The following is a 25,277-nucleotide window of genomic DNA, read 5'->3' as shown; positions in this document are numbered from 1 at the left end:
TAAGTGTTGGTGAGCGTTGTGCTTTGAATATATTTTGGGTTTTTGTTTCAGAGGGAATGGGCTAAGACAAACAATGCCTTGAGCTATACATTCTTGTAGATATAGGTCTTATGGCACATTGGATAGCATCTCTACTTTTGAGCCAGATGCTCTGGGTCAATATCCCACTCCAGGAGTTGATGCGAATGTAAGGTATGTTCATTGTGTAGACAAACCTGCCTACTACTGACTTGCTTCCAACTTTTACCAATCACAGGCAGCAGGAGCAGGAGAGATTCCTGGTCTATTTTGTGGTGGAGAGAAATTAGAGTCCCTACTATCATTATCCATAACGTCAGGCCAGAACAAACACTTAAAACACAGCAACTCAGACTATTTGGGGCACTGGTTAGTTGGTTTGGTTCAGATTTATGGTAACAGCCTGATTTCAATCCCTGTCCCTTCTGGGGTAGATTAGGGACCCCTACCTGTGATGCAAGTTCTGGCTTTGTGGGTTGGACTTGTCTTAAATTAAAGAATACAAGCAGATAGATGTAGATCAATTATTTAGACTGCCTGAGGTCAAACTCTGACTTTTCAGCCCTCCTCAGATTTCTCACGAAAGCACCATTTATTTGTTTCTAATTTTTTCCTTCATTTTGTCCATTTTATTTAAGGTAATAGTTCTGAAAGAGTTAACATCGATGCTGCATTAAGCTCCACCTAATTTGTTAATGTTAAAATGAAAACAAATAGTTCACTGCAAGGTCACAGTGGAGATGGATGTGTCATTTCTGGCTTCTAATCATCTTTGTTATGATGCCCAACTAGTCAATGTAACTTGGACCTGTCATGAAAAAAACTACACCTAGTTGTAAAGCCAAGTGCCTCTTTTCATTAAGTCTCAATGGTAGTTTATCTTTTACCACTGCTAGATAGATGGTCCCTTAGACTCAGCACAGTAAGGCTGACTAGTGGTAACCCTATACCCATCTACAAGCTGTCAGTAGTTGGCACTGAAACACACAACATGATGACCAACAATGAAATAAAGTGCGCAAAAGTGCGAGGTCATGCATTTTGGTAGCAAGAATGGAGGCATAGACTATTTTCTAAATGTGGAAAAAATTCAGAAATATGATGTGCAAAGGGAGTCCTAGTTCAGGATTCACTTAAGGTAACATTGCAGATTGAGTCAGTAGTTAGGAAGGCAAATGTAATGTTAGCATTTGTTTCGAGAGGACTAAAATATAAAAGCAGGGATGCACTTCTGAGGCTCTATAAGGCTCTAGTCAGACCACATTTGGAGTGTTGTTTGCAGTGTTGGGCCCCATATCTCAGGAAGGATGTACTGACCCTGGAGTGGGTCCAGAGGAGATTCACAAGTATGATCCCAAGAATGAAAGGCTTAACGTTTGAAGACTCTGGGTCTATTCTTGATGGAGTTTAGAAGAATGAGGGGGATCTAATTGAAACTTACAGAATATTGAAATTCATGGATAGAGTGGATGTTGGGAAGATGTTTCCATTAGCAGGAGAGACTAGGAGCTGTCTGCACAACCTTAGAGTAAAGGGAAGACCCTGTAGAATGGAGATAAGGAGAAACTTCTTCAGTCAGAGAGTGCTGAACCTACGCAGTTCATTGCCACAGAAGGCTGTGGAAGCTAGATCATTGAGTTTATTTAAGACAGACATAGATAGATCCTTGATTGTCAAGGGGATCAAATGTTACAGGGAGAAGGTGGGAGAATGGAGTTGAGAAACTTATCAGTCATGATTGAATGGAATGAATTGCCTAACTTCTGCTCCTATGTCTTATGATCTTGGTCTAATGGTATCATTTCTTAAATACCTCAAGAGAACATTGGTGAAAAAATGCATTTGACCCAGGGGAAAAGAATTTCAGAAGAAAACTGAATTCATACTTAAAGAATATTTTTACTTTAAGAAGACACAGTCAGCCAATGGAGACCAGTGAGGCTGACATCGATGCTGGGCAAGTTGTTGGAGGGAATCCTAAGGGACAGGATTTACATGTATTTGGATAGGCAAGAGCTAATTAGGGATCGTTGACATGACTTTGTGCGTGGGAAATCGTGTCTGATGAATTTTATTGAGTTTTTTGAAGAAGTAACAAAGAGGATTGATGAGGGCAGATCGTTGGATGTAATCTATATGGATATCAGTAAGGCGTTTGACAAAGTTCCTCATGGTAGACTGGTTAGCAAGGTTAGATTGCATGGGATGCAGGGAGGACTAGCCATTTGGATACATAACTGGCTCAAAGCTGGAAGACAGAGGGTGGTGGTGATAGGTTGTTTTTCTGACTGGAATTCTGTGACCAGTGGTCTGCCACAAGGATCGGATCTGTGACCAATGCTTTTCATCATTTATATAAATGATTTGGATTTGAACATAAGAGGTATAATTAGTAAGTTTGCAGATGACACCAAAATTGGAAGTGTAGTGGACAGCGAAGAAGGTTGCCTCAGAATGCAATGGGACCTTGATCAGATCGGCCAATGGGCCAAAGAGTGGCAGATTAAGTTTAATTTAGATAAATGTGAGGTGCTGAATTTTGGAAAGGCAAATCAGAGCAGGACTTATACACTTAATGGTAAGGTCCTGGGGGGTGTTGCTGAACAAAGAGACCCTGGATGCAGCTTCATAGTTTCGTGAAAGTAGTGTTGCAGGTAGATAGGTTAGTGAAGGATGCATTTGGTATATATTCCTTTATTGGTCAGAACAATGAGTATAGGGGTTGAGAAGTTATGTTGCATCTGTACAGGACATTGCTTAGGCCACTTTTGGAACATTGCATGCAATTCTGGTTTCCCTCCTATCAGAAGGATGTTGTGAAACTTGAAAGGTTCAGACAAGTTTTACAAAGATGTCGCCAGGGTTGGAAGGTTTGAGCTATAGGGAGATGTTGAATAGGTTAGGGTTGTTTTCCCTGGAGCGTCGGAGGCTGAGGGGTGACCTTATAAAGGTTTATAAAATCATGAGGGGCATGGATAGGGTAAATAGACAAGATCTTTTCCCAATGGTGGGGGAGTCCAGAACGAGAAGGTATAGGTTTAGAGTGAAGGAGAAAGATTTAAAAGGGACCTCAGGGGCAACCTTTTCACACAGAGGGTGGTGCGTGCATGGAATGAACTGCCAGAGGAAGTGGTGGAGGCTGGTACAATTGCAGCATTTAAAAGGCATCTGGATAGATATATGAATAGGAAGGTTTTAGAGGGATATGGGCCAAATGCTGACATATGGGACTAGATTAGGTTAGGATATCTGGTCGGTTTGGATGACTTGGATGAAGGGTCTGTTTCTATGCTGTACATCTCTATGACTATGACTCTAGGCAGTCAACACCACCTGTGGAAGCAGTAGAAATGTTTCAGCTCAGAGCTGGTTAGAGGTGTAGGGACGGAAAAAACAGTGAAGAGTGGGGAAAGAGTTGAAAACTAGTCACACTGGGAAGTTCCTGAAGAAGGGCTCATGCCTGAAACGTCGATTCTCCTGCTCCTTGGATGCTGCCTGACCTGCTGCGCTTTTCCAGCAACACATTTTCAACACTGGGAAGTTACAGGGTTCTTACAGAAGAAGGATGTTTGGGGGCAATTTGGAGTTTCTTGAGTAAAGTTACAAATCTTATATGACAAGGAGGAAAATCTTTAAAATAACAGCATGAAAGAGCAATCTGAGCCGGGGATGCAATATTAGGAGAAACACAAGTTCAAACTAGCCTGCACTACATAAAGCCAGCTGCCCTTCTTAAAGGAAGGTATATTTTCATGGAATAGGTGCTGGAAGTCATTCTAAGATTGGAAAAGACACAAAATTTAAACAATATGCTACAATTCTACTCTTCCTGGTAAAGTAGTCAACCTCACAATTCCCCACATTATACTCCTTCCTTCATTTTTTTTACTCAGTCACTTAACACTTGTATATATCCATTTGCATCCTCTTCATGACTACTTTTCCTTCCTGTCTTTGCATTATCAGCAAATTAGGCAACAATACAGCCAGTCTCTTTATCCAAGTCATTAATGTAGAACATAAATAACCCCCATCATCGATCTCTAAGGCATTCTATTGGTTAGTTTGCCAACTTGATAAAACAATCCATTTATGTTGGCTGTCTGTTTGCTGATGATTAGACAATCCTCTATCACTGCTAATACATTGGCCCAAAATCTTACATGTGCCTTTTCAGTTGCACCTCATCAAATGCTTTTGGAAATCCTAATACATTACTTTATTCATTCTTTTTCTCCTCCAAGTTTGTTACATCTTTAAGGACCTTCAATGCATTTGTCAAACACAATTTTTCTTGCACAAAATCATTGTGATTTTTCCTGAATGTAATATGACTCTCTAAGTGTCTTGGTACAAGCTCCTTAATAATAGATTCTAACATATTCCCAATGACAGATGTTAGGACGCTCTGAGTGAAAAAATTGTTCTTATGTCCCTTTTAAATCTTTCCCTCTCACCTTAGGCCTATGCCCTCTAGTTTTGGACTCCCCTACCCTAGGAAAAAGACCTTGGCTATTCACCCTATACATATTCCTCATGATTTATAAATCTCTTCTGTAACTGTAGTGAGCAGAACTGAATACAATATACAACGTGTTGACCCCAGCAGAGATTTATTAAGTGCCAGGATGACTCGTATTTTCAGTTCAATTTTCAACTTTCAGTACAATTTAATGTTTGGTTTACTTCACTCAGTGCCAGCTTGTATTGTTGCAATTGCTTCAAATTATTGTCAGTCGTCACCCTCAGAGACATTTATATTTTTTCTCCACATGATTTTCTTTTCATTTATATAATATTTCCCTCCTGGTATTTTTGGTGAGACAAGATAGGTCATGAATATTTCATTGCGTTAAAAATATGGCAATGATGTCCCCTACTCAAACCATTAGAGAGCTGTAGCAAAATACAATCTCCTATATCTTTTGCAGTGGTTTTAGAGTTCCCACAGTAGTCTTGTAAATGTCAATTGGAATTAGGGAAAGGATCCATTTTCATATAAATGGTGTTTATTTTCACTGACCACCAATGTTTTGCCAATACAAAGTAAGGGCCTTGTGATTTTATTGCTGGTCTGTTAATCCGGAGATTCTGGGGACATGAGTTCAAATTCTGCATGGCAAATGGTGGGAAATTAGATATCAGTAAAAATATGGAGTTAAGAATTAAGATGACAATTGTCAGAAAATTCCATTTGGTTCACCTTTGCCCGTTAAGGGAGGAAACTGCTGACCTTACCTAGTCTTGACTACATGTGACTCCAGATCCACTGCATTGGAGCTGACTCTTAACTGCTCTCTGGGTAATTAAAGATGGGGAATAAATGCTGGACTAACCAATGATGCCCTCATCCCATGAATGAATTAAAAATCGTCCTGAAATTATATCTGAAATGGAGGATCTTCATGGGTAAAATTGAGCTTCTTGCGATGCTAGCAACTCTACATTGCAGCATTCCAATGATCATTTATGAAATGACTCCACTGATGGCAGAAATTCTAAATTTTGCACGCTGTCTTGAACATGTTGGCAAGGTACCTTTGCAGATATTATGAGACTGAATTTACTGCCAACATAACGGTTAGGCTAAAGGCACTCACCATTATTTGTCTTCAAAGCAAATGGGTTTTAATTATTTTGGTATGCGATGCCAAGACAAACTTCTTTAGTAGCAATTAGCCACCCACACCTGCCAATGCAAAAAAAAGCCTGTGAGATCACATGCCAACATGCCAGGTGCATTATTGGTACTGTGAATCCTCGCAAAGTCTCCAGTTTGTGTATCCTCTTATCCCAGGTTAACCATCATCAGCATCAATATGTGGATAAGACTTAAAAAAAACCTTTAAGTAAATCAAAATGATAGTAAGAGATGCAATGCAAAAGCTCAACAATAACTTCATATTTATATATCTTTCCACATATAGTCAGCTTTTAATGTTCCAGATTTGCAAGTATGTAACCCATTGGAGTATTCTACTGAGGTTCTAGATGTATCTTCAAATGTGGAGAAGGAATGTGGTAGATCCTGGACTAAATTATTGCCTTGTCTTGCTCCTACAGACTCTCCGTGCTGCTGGAAAAACCTATATGATCTTCTTTGTGGTTATCATTTTCATCGGATCTTTTTACCTGATCAACTTGATTCTGGCAGTGGTGGCAATGGCTTACGCTGAACAAAATGAGGCCACACGCCTGGAAGCTGAGGAGAAGGAGAAAGAGTTTCAAGAGATTTTGGAAAGTATAAAAAAACACCAAAAAGAACAAGAAGCTCTGGTATGTGAGCCACTTGCACTTTACCTATTTATTTGTGAGGGATGTTGTTGTACTTTTCTTTTCTCATGCCTGTGGTGTATGAGGCAGACAAAGCATATGCTTTTGCCTGCTTTCATGCCTGGTTTATCATAGAATAGTCTCCAGCTTATCACCAGAAGTTGTTGTTTGAGGTGTGATACGCCACATCAAACATAGCTGACAGGAGACTCTCCTGCACTTACCACCTGCCACAGAGGTGCAGAAAGATTGACAGGCTGATAACCAAGCTGTTTCGTCCTCTTTGACCCGACTGCGGTGAACAGATCCTGAAGTGGGATATCAACCCAGAATATCTAGCCCACAGGTAAAGACACTACCAGTGTACCTCAAGACCACTCCTGTAAGGTTTCATAAATTGCTGAGTTTTATTCCTCTGACTCATTGGTCTGAAAAGATGATGCTGGGCTGCCTATTTTGTAACAGTTGATACAACTGAAATCCAAGATGACTTCAGAGTCAACCACCTTGGGATGACACTAGGGTTGCAAATAGGTCATTGCCAGTGGAGCTGGCAGATTTCCATTAGTACAGGACATTTAAATGAGCTGGGATCTTGGAGTAAACCAACAACTCTATGGTCACTTTTACTTTGTCAAGAATCTTTTCCAGATTTGTTAACTGAATTTAAAGGATCAAAGTGCCATAATTGAGATTCTTAGGATTATTAATCCATATTTCTAACCTGCTGAGAACATCTAGCATTTTGTTATTTTTGCTTGAGATTTCCAATATTCGCAACGCCCTTTGTGTCAATGCAATGAGTACAAGTTGAAGACCAAATGCAAGATGCTACTTGCTTTGTACAGTCCAACTCTTCAATGCCGAAACAAGCTGAATTGTGTTTTTGAACTTAATGAAATGATGTGTCTTTGCTCTGACAGTGTATTGCACCAGTTAATGGCTTTTGCAGCAGGGCTAGTTACTCTTATTTAGCTTTTACAAAATTATCACAAAATAATTTGCTGTTGGTAATTTGCAAATTCTGAAAGCCATTTAAATGATAAATATTTCCTGTGAACCTCTGGAATATCTTGTACAATTCCGTACTGTGTTGGCCTCCTCTATAAAAAACCAAGAATATAAATCTGAACTATGCATAAGAAGCATCCGAAGCCTCTATTCTTCCTACCAAACTGGATAACCTCACAGATGTGTCAGGCACGACCTCCCCTTGAAGCCGTGGTGACTCCACTCTATTTTACCATGCACGTCCAAGTACCCCACAATCTCATCCTTAATAATGGACTCTAAAGTCTAACCAACAACCAAGGTCAAAATTAGAAATATACTCTGTTCTCAACATCAAACTCCATAACTTTCGGGAGCACAAAGAAAGACAAAATTAATTTAAACTTCTCTTTTGTTCTTTTGCTAAGAAGCTGAAATGTATATTTCTCATTCTCCCCTCCCTAGTTACATGCCTCCAAAGAACACTCTGGTAGCCATTACTCATTGTCAAGTGACAGAATGGAGAAGAAAAATGGCTCTGACAAACATCTCCCTGAGGATGAGCATGGAGCTAAGGAAAGAGAGGGTCAACGATGGTCGCTAACAATTCCACAAACCAAACCATCGGTCATCATTACAATTAATGGAGTTGTTTCTCAAGATGGCGAAAGTGGCACAGCACCTAATGGCAGAGTTGTACCATCAACTATTACAAACAAAGGGGACAAGAATGATGACGTAGGTACTTTTATTAACAGATTTGATTTTTCACACCGTTTGTGGTTCCGTGATCTGGTTCAGGATATATGAGTCGGGATGCATGTATAGAAGTTGTGAAGCAGAATTGTGTCAATGCATCGGTTCAATTCCTGTATTGTCTGACATTGACACCCTGATTTCTCAGCCTTGCCCTGTGTCTGACATGTGGTGACTCTCAGGCTAAGCTTAATACCAGTTATCTCTCTTTGATGAGATACCAGCTGGTAATCCTCTGAGTCTACAGGCACTCCAGCAATAGTTACCGGAACAGTTGTAAAATTGCACAAGAGAGTGAAATGATGTTTTGGAAAATGGTAATATTTTGGATAATACTGTGAGTGTGATTTACAATAAAATTGTTCAACTTTATGAGAATAATCAATGCTCAGGTCAAGTTTTTTGTTTTATCAAAAACAAAACTTAAAAAGAATTGTGCTTTGTGTTATTAAGTGAAAAAAAAATTCCATACATGTAGTACTAGGTCAAGTTTAAACTTTTAATCTTTCTGGTTTTTAGTATTAGTGAGCGTCTTGTCATGGCTGATCATTGTCTGATTGATTCAAATCACAAAATGCATTCTCTTCAAAAGAAAACTGTTTTTTGCAAGTTTACAAATTAACATGTCAAAGGAAAAGATAATTTTTATTGGCACTGGCTTTGCTTTCTGATTGATGATGGTACATTTTCCCGGGTTGTACCTGGTCCCTTGTAGGTAGCTGGTATGGATATTGAAGATGAGACTTCTGGATCTAAACGTACCTCCACATTTCTGGAAGAACCACCACCACCAATGAGAGCTGGGAGTGTAGCTAGTATGTACAGCAGCGCCAGGCTGGATGGTAAGCTTCGTCTCAACTCTTGTTTAGTTTATTTAGCTGTTTGACTGTTTATTTGGTTCTTCCAGCATTTGACAAATCTGTAATCTATTTGATGAGGGTCAAAATCCAAAACAGACAAAAGCACTGACTGAAAGTAAAATAGCTCATGCCATTCTTTACAAAGTAATAGTTGAATCAAATTAAAAAGCTGTTAGGTTGCTGCAAAAACCCACTGATTTGTGAATATCCTTCTCGGATTAAATAACCTGGCACCTTATCCAATCTACCAATTTCTAATTCTCTTGTCAAACACAAATTGCAGGTTCTTAATACCTGTAGGACAACTCCGAGTTACCAATAATTGCTGTTTTTCCAATATTATCCATATTCTAGGAAGAAAGAAAATATTTAAACAGTGGAAGAACATATACAGACATGCAAAACTGCTGCTTTAGAGAGTTTTGGGCAGTGAATTTACTAGTCCCTGAGAAAGATGGTGGAAGGAATGGGACAATTGGTGTTCATGATGCATGATTAATCTTTGTTTCTTGGATCTAATAGGGGTAGCTCAATACCTGCATTTTATCAATTCATTTATATAATTTCTGCAGGCAGTTGATTGACCGTATAAAGATAGCCTGCCCGTCTTAATGAAGCGATGTTTTGTGGCTGGAGCAGGTGCTGGGATCCTGTAGGATTCGAACTTGATTTGGAAAGTGTTAAAAACCAAAAGTAAAGAACAGCTAACCCTGGTAAAGAGCCAGCTCCTGGTTATCTAACTCTCCCTTGAGATCTGGGTAGAGAGGATGGAAAGTAGCAAAGGCCTCCTGTAAATGGGGACAAAGGGAGTACTGGAGGGGCCCGCCAAACAGTGAAAAGTGGGAGCAGATAGCTCTGGAGGTCAGCATCAACAGGATAGCCCCAAAGAATTGAAACAAATTCCCATGAAGCTAAAAGACTAATACGACTGTTCAAAATCAGCAAATACCATTCTTTTTATCAACTGAACCATTAATCTTAGCCACTGCTCAAATTACTGTAATCCCAATCACTACCAAAAACCTCTGTAAGATTAGTAGAGAGATGAGTGATCGGGAGGTATAAAAGTAACTAAATGGTAGAAGGCTAAGAGGAGAGTTGAGGAGAATTTTTTTTCATGCAGAGTATGCTGACAGTCAGGAACTCACCGCTTGAGGTTTAGTCAAAAGCTCTTGTTTAAGCCATAATTAGATATTCACTTGGGTTATCATAACCTCCAAATGTATGAGCCAAGAGCTGGAAAATGTGATAATGTAGTCAAATCTTTGTTGACTAGCATGGATGTGATGGGCTGAATGCTCTCCTTCTGTGCTGTAAATGTCTGCAGATCTATGAGTGAAAACTCCCTCCGTGTTTACACTTTACCCTGTCCTCTAAGTGAACACTTCAATCTCTAGGAACAGTAGAAAGCTGTTTTGAACTCCCAATGGCTCACTTCCTTTTCCCTTTCAGACTGGGTAATTCTAACCTTAGACCTGATCCAAGCTAAAGCTAGGCAAATCTTTTAACTTCCATTATATCCTCATGAAGTGGAGCGCTAGATCCCATATGCATTCTTCTTGATGAACAATAGACATTCTCTCTAAAACTCTGTTCTCTCTCTTTCTCTCAGAATCTTGCAAATTGATCTATTTCTGTCAAGTGCAGCAATATTTAGAAAATCCTATTTCTAATACTAGAACACCTTGCGATGGACTATTTCCCTCTCCACCCCTATCTCTAAGGCAATACGAATCACATTGGCCTGTATCCAGGCAGAAAAGTGAATTCGTTTTAACCTAAATCCCTCCATCTCCATTCTGTCTTGGAGAAAAAGTTTGGTTTAAGGCATAACTGATTATAAAATCAGACATTCTTAACACCTCCCTGTGAGGCTTGAAAAATACAAGTTTATCCACAACATTCGGGTTATTGTTTATGGTTATGAATATCTTGTTCTCAGTAAATGAATCTGGACCGCATTGCATCTGTACAAACAGACCAGGGATCTTATCCAACAGAATTTATATTGCCTCCTTCACTACTTGCTTTTACCTTAAATAGTTTCTCGGACATAACAGACTTATAAACTTTGTATTAGTCATGTTCACAAAATTATTACTTTGAACCACAAACTTTGTATGTGTAACATTTGTCATGTTCATTAAATAATTACTTAGAGCCAATGTTCCAGACTCTTCCATTATCATCCTTGGGTATGTCTTGTCTCACTGGCAGGACATCAGAGATGGTGGGACATGGGAGTAGAGTTAGGAGGGAGTTGAACTGTAACTCCTCAACATTATGGTAGAGAGTGAATGCTTAATATGATGTTTTTATCAATATGATGTATCAGTCAAGTGGCCCTGCTTGATCCTGGTTGTTGTTGAGTTTCTTAAGTACAGTTGGAGTGGTATTTATACAGGCAAGTGGAAAGTATTTTATCAGTGTTGTTTATAGATGGTAGGCTTGCTTTAGAAAGTAACAAATGATTCACTCATCACAGAATGCCAACCTCTGACCTATTTTAGACATAATTTGTTTATCTAATCATTTACGTTTCTGGTCATCGGTAACCCATAGGATGTTGATGAATGATAACATAATTGACTGTCAAATGGAGGTGGTTAGAATCTCTCCCTTAAAGGTGGCTATTTCTTGCCACTTTTGTAGCATACCATCCATCAGCCCAAGTCTGAAGGTTGTCCAGGCCTTGCTATATGTGTCACAAACTGCTGCATCACCAGAGGAATTTTGAACGGAACTGAACACTGTATAATACCACACAAGGATTTGAACTTGCTGCATGCAAATCAACTGCTGCTTGTTCTACAGTACAATGGTGATGACATTTCAAAAGTATGTCATTGGTTGTAAAAGTTACAGGTCATCTATCATCTGGGTGACTCATCTTTTCCGGTACCTAAAAGCTTGCATTAAATGGAAATTGTTGGGAAAATAATTATCTATATACCCTTATATAAAGACAGAAAGACTGTATGTTAACTCCCAGAAGGCATAAGGTGTTATGAAAACAGCAAATATAATCGCTTCTCATTTATATCCGATAGAGCTGGAAGAAGCACAGCAGCGTTGTCCTCCCTGGTGGTATAAATTTGCCAATACATATCTAATCTGGGATTGCTGCCCGCTGTGGATAAAATTCAAAGAAATCTTGAAGATTATTGTGATGGACCCATTTGTGGATCTGGGAATCACTATTTGCATTGTGCTGAACACTCTCTTTATGGCAATGGAGCACTATCCCATGACTGAAACTTTTGAAAACATGCTCTCTGTTGGAAATTTGGTGGGTATTTGCACTCTTAACCGTGGAGCCACTAGAATACAGAAGGTGGCTATTCAGCCTATCAATTCAGTGCCATCAATTGGTCCAATTTTCCGAACTGTTAGGTTAAAGGAATGTGAGTGCTGGGAAATCAATTCTGAGCCACAATCTGACCATTTTAATGGATTATTACTCTTTTTTTCTGTCCATCATTTTCATGAATTGAATCAAATGACATGAAGCCAGCAACGGCTGGCTACCTTGTACTGACTGGTTCATTTAGGATAGGTACAACAAGATATATATAGTAACAGCACATTGGGTACAAGGGACTGGTGTGGGAGAGATAAGGAGAATCAATAGGATGGATCATTTTCATGCCAAGGACCTCAGGAGAGTCCAATGACAGAATTGGGCATGGAGGAGGGAATACCAGTGGGAGGCAACAGCGCAGGTTTGGAGGTTAAGCTATTCGATGCAGTCCTCAAAAAAGTAAAATTTTAGCTTATGTTATTAATAGAGCTGCTGAAGACCTTGAAGTGGAATGGGCCCAGTTGGTTAATTTATCAAGCAGGTCTATGTAACAACATTAGGTGGTTCACTTCAAATTTGTGAGCAGCCAGGCTCCTGTTTTAGGTATCCACCCATGGTGTGAAAAATAAATACTCCCAAGCAATTTAGTTTTAGGATCAACACTTTTGCAAAAACTATCCCACTAAAGTAAGGTTTGCAGGATTTTAGTCATGATGTGGAGGTGCCGGTGTTGGAGAGGGTGGACAAAGTAAAAATTACACAACACCAGGTATAGTCCATCAGGTACTTGCAAATAAACCTGTCGGACTATAACCTGATGCTGTGTGATTTTAACTGTGCAGCATTTTGGGCATGATAAATAACTGCAATTCATTTAAGTGTATACCACAGATATGTTATAGCTTATATTAAAGCAGGTTATATGTCTGAAGTTCTCTTTTCTTCCTGGCAGGTATTCACAGGGATTTTCACAGCTGAAATGGTGTTAAAATTGATAGCTCTCGATCCTTATTACTACTTTCAAGTTGGTTGGAATATATTTGACAGCATCATTGTGACTCTCAGCTTGGTAGAGCTAGGACTGGCTAATGTGCAAGGATTATCGGTGCTTCGTTCATTCAGATTGGTTTGTATCCGAAGGTCTGCATGTGCTAAATGTAAAAGCCTAAATATGTACGTTTCCCACTACTTTACCAGAAGTCTCCAGTTGTTTTGTACACATTTAGTCTGACTCTGTTAATTTTTCTGTAGAAAGATCTTTTGAACATCTTTAATTTCATGCATGATCATAGTTGCTCCAAGTGAAAAGTTCCATATGCTGGGAGTACATATTGAAATTTAGACCAGTACATTTATGAATGAAACTTTAACCTTAATAACACAGGTTGACAATAGATTAAGCTACAGAGTGAGTATGTTTATCTTTGTGTCTGGCATTACGATTATTATCAATGAGTGCCTAATTTGGGTTTTTATTCCTTCCTCTAGGACAGTGATCATAACTGCCTAACATTTAACATAGCCTTAGAGAGGGAAAGGAGCAGCTACTGAAGGAAAATATTTAATTGGGGGAAATGAAATTATGACGCTATCAGACAGGATTTGGGGAGTACAGACTGGGAGCAATTGTTCCACAGAAAGGGCACAACAGACATGTGGAGACTGTTTAAGGAGCAGTTGTTGCGAGTGATGCATGCATTTATTCCTCTGAGACAGGTAAGAAGGGGCAAGATTAAGGAACCTTGAATAACGAGAACAGAGGAACTTCTTGTCAAAAGGAAGAAAGCAGCTGACATAAGGTGGAAAAAGCAAGGATCTAGCACAGCTTTAGAGGATTACAGACTTGCTAGAAAGGAGCTCAGAATTGGACTGAGGAGAGCCAGGAGGGGGCACGAAAAAGGCTTGACAAATAGGATTAGGGAGAACCCAAAGGTATTTTACTCATACGTGAGGAATAAGAGAATTATCAGAGAGAAGGTAGGGCTGATCAGGGATAGTGTAGGGAACATGTGTGTGGAGTCTGAGCAGATAGGGGAAGTCCTAAATGAATATTTGCTTCAGTTTTCTCTAAGGAAAGGGACCTTGTTGTGAATGAGAACTTTGAGGAGCTGGGATACAGGCTTGACCAGATCATGATTGATGAAGTTGATGTGCTGGAAATTTTGGAAAACATTAAGATTGATAAGTCCCCAGGGCCAGACCGGATTTATCCTAGGTTGCTCCAGGAAGGGAGAAAGGAGGTTGCTAAGCCGCTAGTGAAGATCTTTGCCTCCTCACTCTCCACAGGAATTGTACCGGAGGATTGGAAGGAGGCAAATGCTGGTCCTCTTTTCAAGAAGGGTAATAGGGAAATCCCTGGCAATTACAGACCAGTCAGTTTTACGTCTGTGGTCAGCATAATTTTGGAAAGAATTCTGAGGGATAGGAGCTATGACTATTTGGCAAAGCATAGCATGATTAAAGGCAGTCAGCATGGCTTTGTGAGGGGCAGGTCATGCCTCACAAATCTTATTGAGTTCTTTGAAGAGGTGACAAGACAGGTCAACGAAGGTTGAGCAGTGGATGTGGTGTATATGGACTTCAGCAAGGCATTTGATAAGGTTCTCCATGGTAGGCTCATTCATAAAGTCAGGAAGTATGGGATACAGGGATATTTGGCTCTCTGGATTCAGAATTGGTTGGCTCACAGAAGGCAGAGAGTGGTTGTAGATGGAAATTATTCCGCCAGGAGGTCAGTGTTGAGTGGGGTCCCGCAGGGCTCTGTTCTTGGGCCTCTGCTCTTCATAGTTTTTATAAATGACTCGGACGAGGACGCTGAGAGGTGGGTTAGTAAATTTGCAGATGACACAAAGGTTTGAGGTTTCATTGATAGTATCGAGGGCTATTGCGGGCTGCAGCACGACATAGACAGGATGCAGAGCTGGGCTGAGAAATGGCAGAAGGAGTTCAACCTGGATAAATGCAAAGTGACGCATTTTGGAAGGTCGAACTCGAATGCTGAATATAGGATTAAAGACAGGATTCTTGGCAGTGTGGAGGAACAGAGGGATCTGGGTGTGCAAGTAAATAGATCCCAAGTTGCCACCCAAGTGGATAGGTTTGTTAAGAAAGCATATGGTGTTTTGGCTTTCATTAACAGGGGATCGAGTTTAAGAACCACGAGGTTTTGCTACAGCTCTACAAGTCCCTGGTGAGACCACACTTGGAATATTGTGTCCAGTTCTGGTCGCCCTACTATAGGAAAGATACGGAGGCTTTGGAGAGGGTGGAAAGAAAGTTTATCATGATGCTTCCTGGACTGGAGGGCTTGCCTTAAGAAGAAAGGTTGAAAAAGCTCAGACTTTTCTTTCTGGATAGAAGGAGGAAGAGAGGAGACCTGATCGAGGTATACAAGCAAATGAGAGGCATAGATAGAGTCAATAGCCAGAGACTTTTCCCCAGGGCAGGATTGACAGGTACGAGGGGTCATAGTTTTAAGATATTAGAAAGGTATAGAGGAGATGTCAGAGGTAGGTTCTTTACGCAGAGAGTTGTGAATGCATGGAATGCGTTGCCAGCGGTGGTGGTGAAAGCAGAGTCGTTAGGGATATTTAAGTGACTGCTGGACAGAAACATGGAGAGTAGTGAGTTGAGGGGTGTGTAGGTTAAGTTATTATATTTTACGTTAGGATTAAACCTCGGCACAAATCATGGGCCAAAGGGCCTGTTCTGTGCTGTACTTTTCTATGTTCTATGTTCGATATTCTAATCATTGAAAACTGAGTTCAGACTGGCTAAGTACTGTGCTTTGAGCGTAAACTGCATCTGCTTGTCGGACTCACAGCCAAATCCCAACTTTCTATCTATTGGGAATGCAGGCCATTCTGATCTTGATGTGGCTACATGAGCTCAGGACTTGCTACAGCTAACTGACTTAGAATGAGAGCTCCTGAGGGCACCATCAGATACACACTTCAGATCATCCAGCCTATTTTGCCACACACTATTTCCATGCTGAATTACTAATGAGATAGTGAAAATGTCAGAACTATGCGCAAGAAGTTAACTATCAACTGTATTGGTGCCAATGAAGCTGTCATTCCAGCTTAACGTTTTCATTGAATCTGGAGAAAGGAATAAAAGCCTAAATTAGGAACTAATTGATTCCATGTTGAATAATCAGCATCACTCAAATGATTTCACAGAAGAATTACCAAAGATCCCTCCATTCTAGTTCTTACACTTAGTTTCAACGACACTTTTAGTTGCTTTCGGTAAATCTGTTATTGATTAACAAGAGTAGAAAATTAGACAATATTTGTTTTTCTTTCCAATTTTCAGCTGAGAGTTTTCAAACTTGCAAAGTCTTGGCCCACTTTGAACATGCTGATCAAGATCATTGGGAACTCGGTGGGTGCACTGGGGAATCTGACACTCGTCCTTGCCATTATTGTTTTCATCTTTGCTGTGGTTGGAATGCAGCTCTTCGGCAAGATGTACAAGCAATGTGTTTGTAAGATTTCAGATGAATGCACCCTCCCACGGTGGCACATGAATGACTTCTTTCACTCGTTTCTGATTGTGTTTCGCATTCTTTGTGGAGAATGGATTGAGACGATGTGGGATTGCATGGAGGTAGCAGGACAACCCATGTGTCTCATCGTTTTCATGTTGGTCATGGTGATTGGTAACCTGGTGGTAAGTCTTTCACTCTTTCTCATCTTCCATTCACTTCAGTCAGGCAGATTAATGAGATAGCTTCTGAAGAATTATGTTCACTTAATAAGAATTCCTTGCGGTGGATTTTGGGTACAAATTTACAACCTGTTATTCTCTTTTAACCTTTAAAACTAAATTGACCTTGATATATCGAATGTTTTCTCTGTCTTCTGAGGATACTGTAATCTTCCCATCTTCCACTCGTTAATTTTCCTTGCACTGTTTTTGGACAGCTGGAATGAATATGTATAAAATGCTGATACCAGTAATTCTCTGATGAAAATGTTTTGCTGGAAAAGCGCAGCAGGTCAGGCAGTATCCAAGAAGCAGGACCTTCAACGTTTCAGGCATCAGCCCTTCTTCAGGAATCAGAAGCCCTTCCTGAAGAAGGGCACATGCCCAAAACGTCGATTCTCCTGCTCCTTGGATGCTGCCTGACCTGCTGCGCTTTTCCAGCAACACATTTTCAGCTCTGATCTCCAGCATCTGCAGTCCTCACTTTCTACCAGTAATTCTCTGTGTAGTTCACTGAGAAACAAGACAACTTCTGAGAAGTTAAAAGGAAATACAGATTTCCTAGGCAGGATTCAGAACCTATATTACAAGAAGAAATCAATCAGGATCTTGTTACACCTAAACATTCAGACTCGGAATTCCAACTGGTCAGTCGCAGTGTCAAGGAGATTTCATATCCCATGATAGCTCATTCCCCTCTTTCAATTGTTTTCTCCAAGTCATTTACATAGGAAAATTGGAAGTTTGCGTCTATTTCAATTTACTTGAGCCTGTAACTATTCACTATTCATCTAGAATGTAGCTGATCCTTTCCTTACCAAGGATGGCGATATAATGGTAATGTGAATGGGCTTGTAATTCATACTCGCTGTTAAGGCTATCAAACCACAGACCATAAGATATAGGAGCAGAATGAGGCCCATTTGGCCCATTGAGTCTGCTCCACCATTCTATCATTGCAGATATGTTTCTCAGCCTCATTCTCTTGTCTTCCGCATGTTACCTTTGATTTCCTTACCAATTAAGAACCTACCTATGTTTTAAATACACTCAATGACTTGGCCTCCACAGCCTTCTTTGATAATGCGTTCACAGATTTACCATCCTCTGACTGAAAAAATTCCTTCTCATCTCAATTCTGGAGGTTATCCATTTTGAGGCTGTGCCCTCTGGTTCTATTCTCACCTACTAGTGGAAACACCTTCTCCACATTCACTCTACCCAAGCCTCTCTGTATTCAATGAGACTCCCCCCTCATTCTTCTAAACTCCAATGAGCACAGACCCAAAGTCCTCAACTATGCCTCATATGACAAGTCTTTCATTCTTGGATCATTCTTGTAAACCTCTTTAGATTCTCATCCAAGACCAGCACATCCTGCCTTAGATACAGGACCCAAAACTGTTCACAATATTCCAAATGTGGTCTGACCAGAGCATTATCACAAACCAGAAGTCCCCTCATCCCAGACCCATAGTCTCGCTACCCGGAATACCAATTTCCAGATTAGCCAAGGATCTACACCAAAGACTAAAATGCTTAGTGGAAGACTCATGGCACTCCAACCACTCCATTCAAGAATTCCTGAGGACCCTCAAAGACACCAAGATAGAAGAGGATGAAATAATGGTCTCCTTTGACGTAGCATCCCTATTGACATCCATCAGCATCAAACCGGCCAAGGAAACAATGACTACGCTATTAGAAGAACCAAAGACACATACACCAAATACCACCAACTTCATCAGCAAGGACAATATCGTCAAGCTAGTAGAGCTATGCCTTACCACCCACTTCACCTTCAACAACAAAACCTATGGACAAATCAACAGAACACCCATGGGATCTCCGATATCAGGGTTCTTAGCAGAGGCAGTAATGCAGAGACTCGAACAAACAGCTCTGCCAACCATCCAATGCAAACTTTGGGTCCCCTATGTGGATGACACCTTTGTCATCACTAAACAAAACAAATTAGAGGAAACCTTCAAGACCATTAATAATACCCTTATTGATTCACTGATGACGAGGAAAACAACACCAAACTGCATTCCTAGATGTCGCAGTAGAGCAAACAGCCAATGAGGAACTTCAAACCAGCATCTAGAGGAAAACAACACAAACGAACCAAATGCTGAACTACAAAAGCAATCATCCCAACATCCACAAGCGAAGCTGCATTAGAACATTATTTCAATGAGCACCACACACTACAGCATAGATGAGCCATGAAGAACAGAGGAAAATCACCTTTACAGTGTAATTAAAAATAACAGATACACAATGAGCATAGTCCACCAATTCCTCAGCAACAAACCCAAACAAGCAGACAAAATGCACCTAGAAACCCTAGCCACTCTCCCTTATATCAAAGACATCTCAGAAATGACTGCCAGACTATTCAGACCTCTTGGCATCATGATGGCCCACAAACCCATCAACACATTAAAACAGCTGCTAATGCACTTGAAAGACCCTACACAGACAACAAGCAAAACTAATGTAATTTACAAAATACCTTGCAAGAACTATAACAAGCACTACATTGGACAAACAGGCAGAAAACTAGCCACCAGAATACATGAACACCAACTAGCCAAAAAAAGACATGACCCACTCTCACTAGATGAGGAAGGACACCACTTCGACTGGGACAAGACATCCCAGGACAAGCCAAACAGAGACACGCACAAGGATTCTTAGACGCATGGCATTCCAACTGGAACTCTATCAACAAACACATTGACTTGCATCCCATTTATCACTCCCTGAGAAAAAGAACATCACCTTTGGAAATGACGTCACCAACCCAAGGGAACCTAAACACAGAAATAAAAAGTGGGTCACAACACCAGTGCTTCACCGGAGGCTCACTGATGATGTTACCCATTATGGTGACAAAATGTCTAAAAACAAACCTTCCAGCTCAGCGAGCAAACTTACATCCAGAATATTATACAACCTGAGCATTACTCCCTGCTCTTGTATCCAAGCTCTTTCAAAATTAATGCTAACATTGCAATTACCTTTCAAACTACCAACTGAACCAATGTTAACCTGAAGAGAATCCTGAACTGGGACCCATAAATCCCTTTGTGCTTCATATTTCCAAAGCCTTTCCCTTTTTAGAAAATAGTCAAGCCTCTATTCTTCCTACAAAATGCATAGCTTAATATTTTCCCCACATTGTATTCCATCTGCCACTTCTTTGCATACTCTCCTAGCCCTACCAAGTCCTTCGCCCAGCCTCTTCAATACTACCTTTCCCTCCACTATCTTTGTGTCATCTTAGCAACAATACACTCATTTCCTTCGTTCAGATCGTTAATGTATAACATGCATAGCTGTGCCCAAACACTGACCCCTGTGGAACTCCACTATTCACCTCTGCCATCTGACAAAGACCCCTTTATCCCCACTCTCCGCCTTTTGCCAGTCAGCCAATCCTTGATCCATGCCAGTACCTTGACCCTAATATCATGGCCTCTTATAACATTAGCTCTTAGCACACCATGGAAGCTTAGATTCCATGATAATGATCACGACACTAACAGAATGTTGTAAAAATCCATCTGGCCACATATGTCTTTAAGAAGGTTGTGGTGTGCTACTTTCTTGAACTGCTGCAATCCATGTTTTGTAGCCCATACTGCTGTTGGAAGACAATCCCAGGTTTGGACTTGGTAACAGTGAAGAAATAACAATATAGATCCAAATCATAATTGTGTGGTTTGCATCGTGCAGTTGGTAGTGCCCCCATATCTCTAGGACTGCCCTTGTCCTCCAAGCTAATAAACACTACTGGTTTGTAAAGTGGTATAAAAGCAGCCTTGGTGAGTTACTGCAGGTCATCTTGTAAATAATGCACATTTGCTGCACTACATGTCGATATTTGAGGGAATGAACGTTGGAGGGGTGAATAGGGTACTGATCAAATGGCTGTTTTGTACTGGATGATGTCAAGCATCTCAGAATGTCAGTGAAGCTATGTTATTCTAGGATTCATCACAATCATGACGTATCCCTTGTAGGCGATGGAAAGGCTTTGGGGACGAAAGTACATTCCACAAAATTCCCAACCTCTGATCTGCTGGTTTGCCATTATGTCCAGTTCAGTTTATGAGCAATGGTGAACCACAGATGTTGATGTGACAGAAATGCCAACGCGTATCAAGGAGGGATGCTTAGATTCTCCCTTGGAAATGGTCTTTGCTTGATACCTATACAGCACAAATTTTAATTTTCCCTTATCAGATCAGGCTTGAGTAGTGCTTTGATGTTGCTGCATGGAGACACAACTAGACTAGATTCCCTACAGTATGGAAACAGGCCCTTCGGCCCAAGAAGTCCACACCAACCCTCTGAAGATTAACCCACCCAGACCCATTCCCCTACCCTATATTTACCCCTGACTAACACACCTAACACTATGGGCAATTTAGCATGGCCAATTCACCTAAGCTGCACATCTTTGGATTGTGGGAGGAAACCAGAGCACCTAGAGGAAACCCACTCTCATGGGGAGAATGTGCAAACTCCACAGAGACAGTCGCCCAAGGTGGGACACAGACCCGGGTCCCTGGCACTGTGAGGGAGCAGTGCTAACCACTGAGCCACCATGCCACCCCATACCAACTACTTTTGTATCTCAGTAATTATAAATGGTATTGAACACAATCATCAGTAAAGATTCAATTTCTGACTTCAGGAGCAGCACTATAGCAACTTCGGAAAGTTCCTTCAATGTCACTTTACAAACCTGTGACATCTAGAACACCAAAGGCAACTGACATAAAAGAACACAACCAGTGGCAGTACCCTCCAAGTAATCTCCCTTCCTGGATTTAGAATATTATCATGGTTCCTTCACTACTGCTGGGTCAAACTGATTACATTTTCTCTCTATCAGTATTGAGAGCATATCTATACCACATTGGCTGCAGTGACTGCACAAGCAGGCTCACCAATGATATGATTTATTAGATCAGCACCACTGCCGGATGATACAGTCTGACTGCTTCCCTGTCTTCTAGTCCACTTTACTCTGTTATAATGTCACAGACTTACACAGTCCGAAATCTCTACTCACTTATGTTCCTGCGCACTATCTGTATAGTTGACTACCCTGCATTGAACTCTTTTGTACTAGACCAACTGCTTAGCTAACAGAGCAACGTGGAAATATTTTAGACTAGATTACCTAATTAATAGAAGTGTTTTTTTCAGACTAGAATATCATGATGCCCTTTAACTACCTTAAAAGTACACTGTCTATCTGGTTTGTAATCTATTCAATCATGCAACAACACCCACCTTCTCAAGGGCATTTCAAAATGGAGAAGAAGCACAGGCACAACAAATTAATTTAAAAAGCACCCACCCATCCATCAGCCTTGGTTCCTTTTCCTTCAACAATTCTAACTGTGGCTTTAATTGGAATCACTTTTACTTTCGAGGAAAACAGCGAAAGAAAACACTGTGTGAAAGCGGAAAGTGGAATTAGGTCAATGCTTGGGGGACTAGGAAAGAATCAGGAGGTTTACTAAGCAGGAGGTTTGAACTGAAGGCACAACTTGGCTTGATTGGATTTGGAATCAATATTGCAGCCTCTCTGGAGCATTCCACCTCAACTGTATAACACTTAGCCTCCACCTCTAGTTTATCTGTTTTGCTGGTGAGACAGAACATACCAATGGATGGTACTAGAGGGTTCTAAGATAGTGGCTACTAAGTTAGAATTCTCTGAATCTGACTGTATGAGGTTGTATAACAAGTCTCTGAGACAGTGCTCCTAACTTTGTTACTAGTGCAAAGATGGTCTAAGGAGGTCTTCAAAGGGTCAAGTGTGTTGGCAATGACTTTTGCTATGTTCTGATTTAGATTAGATTCTTTAGATTAGATTTCCTACAGCGTGGAAACAGGCCCTTCGGCCCAACAAGTCCACAAGGCCCCTCTGAAGATAAACCCACCCAAACCCATTCCCCTACCCTATATTTATCCCGACTAACACTGTGGGCAATTTAGCATGGCCAGTTCACCTGACCTGCACATCTTTGGATTGTGGGAGGAAACCGGAGCACCGAGAGGAAACCCACGCAGACACGGGGAGAATGTGCAAACTCCACACAGACAGGCGAGAATCGAACCCAAGACCCTGGTGCTGTGAGGCAGCAGTGCTAACCACTGAGCCACTGATACTGATACTGATACTTATCCTACTTGAAAAAAATATTCAATTTGTTTGAAGAAATCATGAGCCAATATGTTCATCCCATACTTGAAAGCTTAGATTTAGCTGAAAAAAAGGACGCCAATGCCGTTGGGTGAATGATAAGCACTAACTGAATGATGTCAAGATAGGTACAGGTTGAGTGTGAATCAGGTCCTCCATTAACCTGAAGTTTTTTTGGAGTATGGCATTTCTTATTAGTGATTCCTCCTTTAAGTTGGAGGACTTTTGCAAATGACGTAGCTGTGAGATAAAGGAGGAATCACATTATTTTGATACTACTTAAGTAGTCGAATATGATTTGGGAGCAGCATAATATCTAGTATATGCAAAAATTGTTTTATTTTAAAATGGAATTTAAAGAAATGAATGTTCAGCTTCTACATACTGAACTGATTTACATTTATTGCAGTCGAACAGAGAAAACCTTGAAACTCAACTTGTGGCATCATACAATTCATTCCATTACATTATACTATAGTCAATATTCGACTATTGTAGTTAGGAACATTTTCACTCTCTTCTCATCTCTTTCAAATCCTCCCCAGTCACTGTGCTGAGGTTCTTGATTGATGCACTAGATTTTAAGGTCACTTGGCACTCAAGTTTGGTGTCTGTGCTATTAACAAGTCCTGCACACGTTCATGATGCAGACCCATTTCTTTTTTGTAGGATGTGGCCTCAGAAATGGAAGCAGCTGTTAGAGCAGGTCTCTCTAGGTCAAACAGTCACATTAATGCCAATGTTCAAGTATTGCATTAAAAGCAGACACATACAGCCCAGAATAATCGTGCCATTGGAGCAAGTTGAATGGAGCAAGTCATTACCTCCGTGGTATGGTTCTTAGTAAGAACGTGTAAGAATCTGGTGTAAAGTCTGAAGCGAAAAGTCTCAAAGTCTGAAGCTGCACAATGGCTATAAACTACCGAAGCATTTAAACACCCTGAGGGAGAATTACTATTGAAAAGTGTGGCACTGGAAATGCACAGCAAGTCAGGCAGCATCCGAGGAGCAGGAGAATCAACGTTTTAGGCCGGAGCCATTCCTGATGAAGAGCTTATGACCGAAACGTTGATTCTTTTGCTCCTCAGATGCTGTCTAATCTGCTGTGCTTTTCCAGTGCCACACTTTTCAACTCTGATCTCCAACATTTGCAGTCCTCACTTTCTTCTGAGGGAGAATTACTGACAATCAAGCATATCAATGTGACCAGATTACCTTTAGAACTGTCAATTAGTGAGATAGATGTAACCATTAATTACAACATCTAATGCACCATTTTAATTAGCCAATAGATTCCCTATTAGTAACAGTGCTTTCAGCTGCCTAGCCCTCATGCTTTGGAATTCAGTTAGAGTCATACAGTCATAAAGTCACAGAGATGTACAGCATGGAAACAGACCATTTGGTCCAACTCGTCCATGCTGACCAGATATCTTAAAGTAATCTAGTCCCATTTGCCAGCACTTAGCCCATATCCCTCTAAATCCTTCCTATTCATGTACACATCCAGATGCCTTTAAAAAGCTGTTATTGTACCAGCCTCCTCCACTTTCTCTGGCAGCTCATTCCATACATGCACCACCCTTTGCATGAAAAAGGTGCCCCTCAGATCCCTTTTAAATCTTTCCCCTTTCACCCTAAAGCTATGCCCTCTGGTTCTGGATGCCCCTAACCCAGGGAAAGTATGCTGTCTATTTACCCTGTCCATGCACATCATGATTTTATAAGCCTCTATAAGATCAGCTGGCAGCCTCCAGTGTACTAGACAAAACAGCTCCAGCCTATTCAGCCTCTCCCTATAGCTCAAATTCTCCAAACCTGACAACATCTTTGTAAATCTCTTATTAACCCTTTCAAGTTTCACAATATTCTTCCTATAGGAGGGAGATCAGAATTGCACACAATATTCCAAAAGTGGCCTAACCAATATCCTCTACAGCCGTGACATGACCTCCCAACTCCTGTACTCAATGCTCTGACCAATAAAGGAAAGCATACCAAACGTCTTCTTCACCACCCTGTCTACCTGCGACTCCACTTTCAAGGAACTACGAACCTGCCCTCCAAGGCCTCTTTGTTCAGCAACACACCCCAGGACCTTACCATTAAGTGTATAAATCCTGTCCTGATTTGC

The 25,277-nt window shown here is 40.7% G+C and overlaps 1 protein-coding gene and 1 pseudogene across 3 annotated transcripts in view; both read left to right on the top strand.

Annotated features, from left to right (window-relative positions):
* The window catches only part of LOC122539987 (sodium channel protein type 4 subunit alpha-like), a 189,059-nt gene that overhangs the window by 95,385 nt on the left and 68,397 nt on the right, over positions 1–25,277 (top strand). For all 3 annotated transcript variants that reach the window (XM_087977901.1, XM_087977899.1, XM_087977902.1), the window contains 6 exons: positions 6,082–6,294; positions 7,747–8,023; positions 8,757–8,879; positions 11,948–12,186; positions 13,151–13,324; positions 16,519–16,875. In XM_087977901.1, coding sequence (XP_087834027.1) covers positions 6,082–6,294; positions 7,747–8,023; positions 8,757–8,879; positions 11,948–12,186; positions 13,151–13,324; positions 16,519–16,875 — 1,383 coding nt within the window. The remainder of the gene's footprint in view (positions 1–6,081; positions 6,295–7,746; positions 8,024–8,756; positions 8,880–11,947; positions 12,187–13,150; positions 13,325–16,518; positions 16,876–25,277) is intronic.
* Positions 18,331–19,095, top strand: LOC148141794 (uncharacterized; annotated as a pseudogene).

The sequence above is a fragment of the Chiloscyllium plagiosum genome, unplaced genomic scaffold, assembly GCF_037043375.1.
Source record: "Chiloscyllium plagiosum isolate Xiang-an unplaced genomic scaffold, Cpla_swu_hap1 HiC_scaffold_32, whole genome shotgun sequence".
NCBI lineage: Eukaryota > Metazoa > Chordata > Chondrichthyes > Orectolobiformes > Hemiscylliidae > Chiloscyllium > Chiloscyllium plagiosum.
This window is presented reverse-complemented; position numbering and strand designations above follow the sequence as displayed.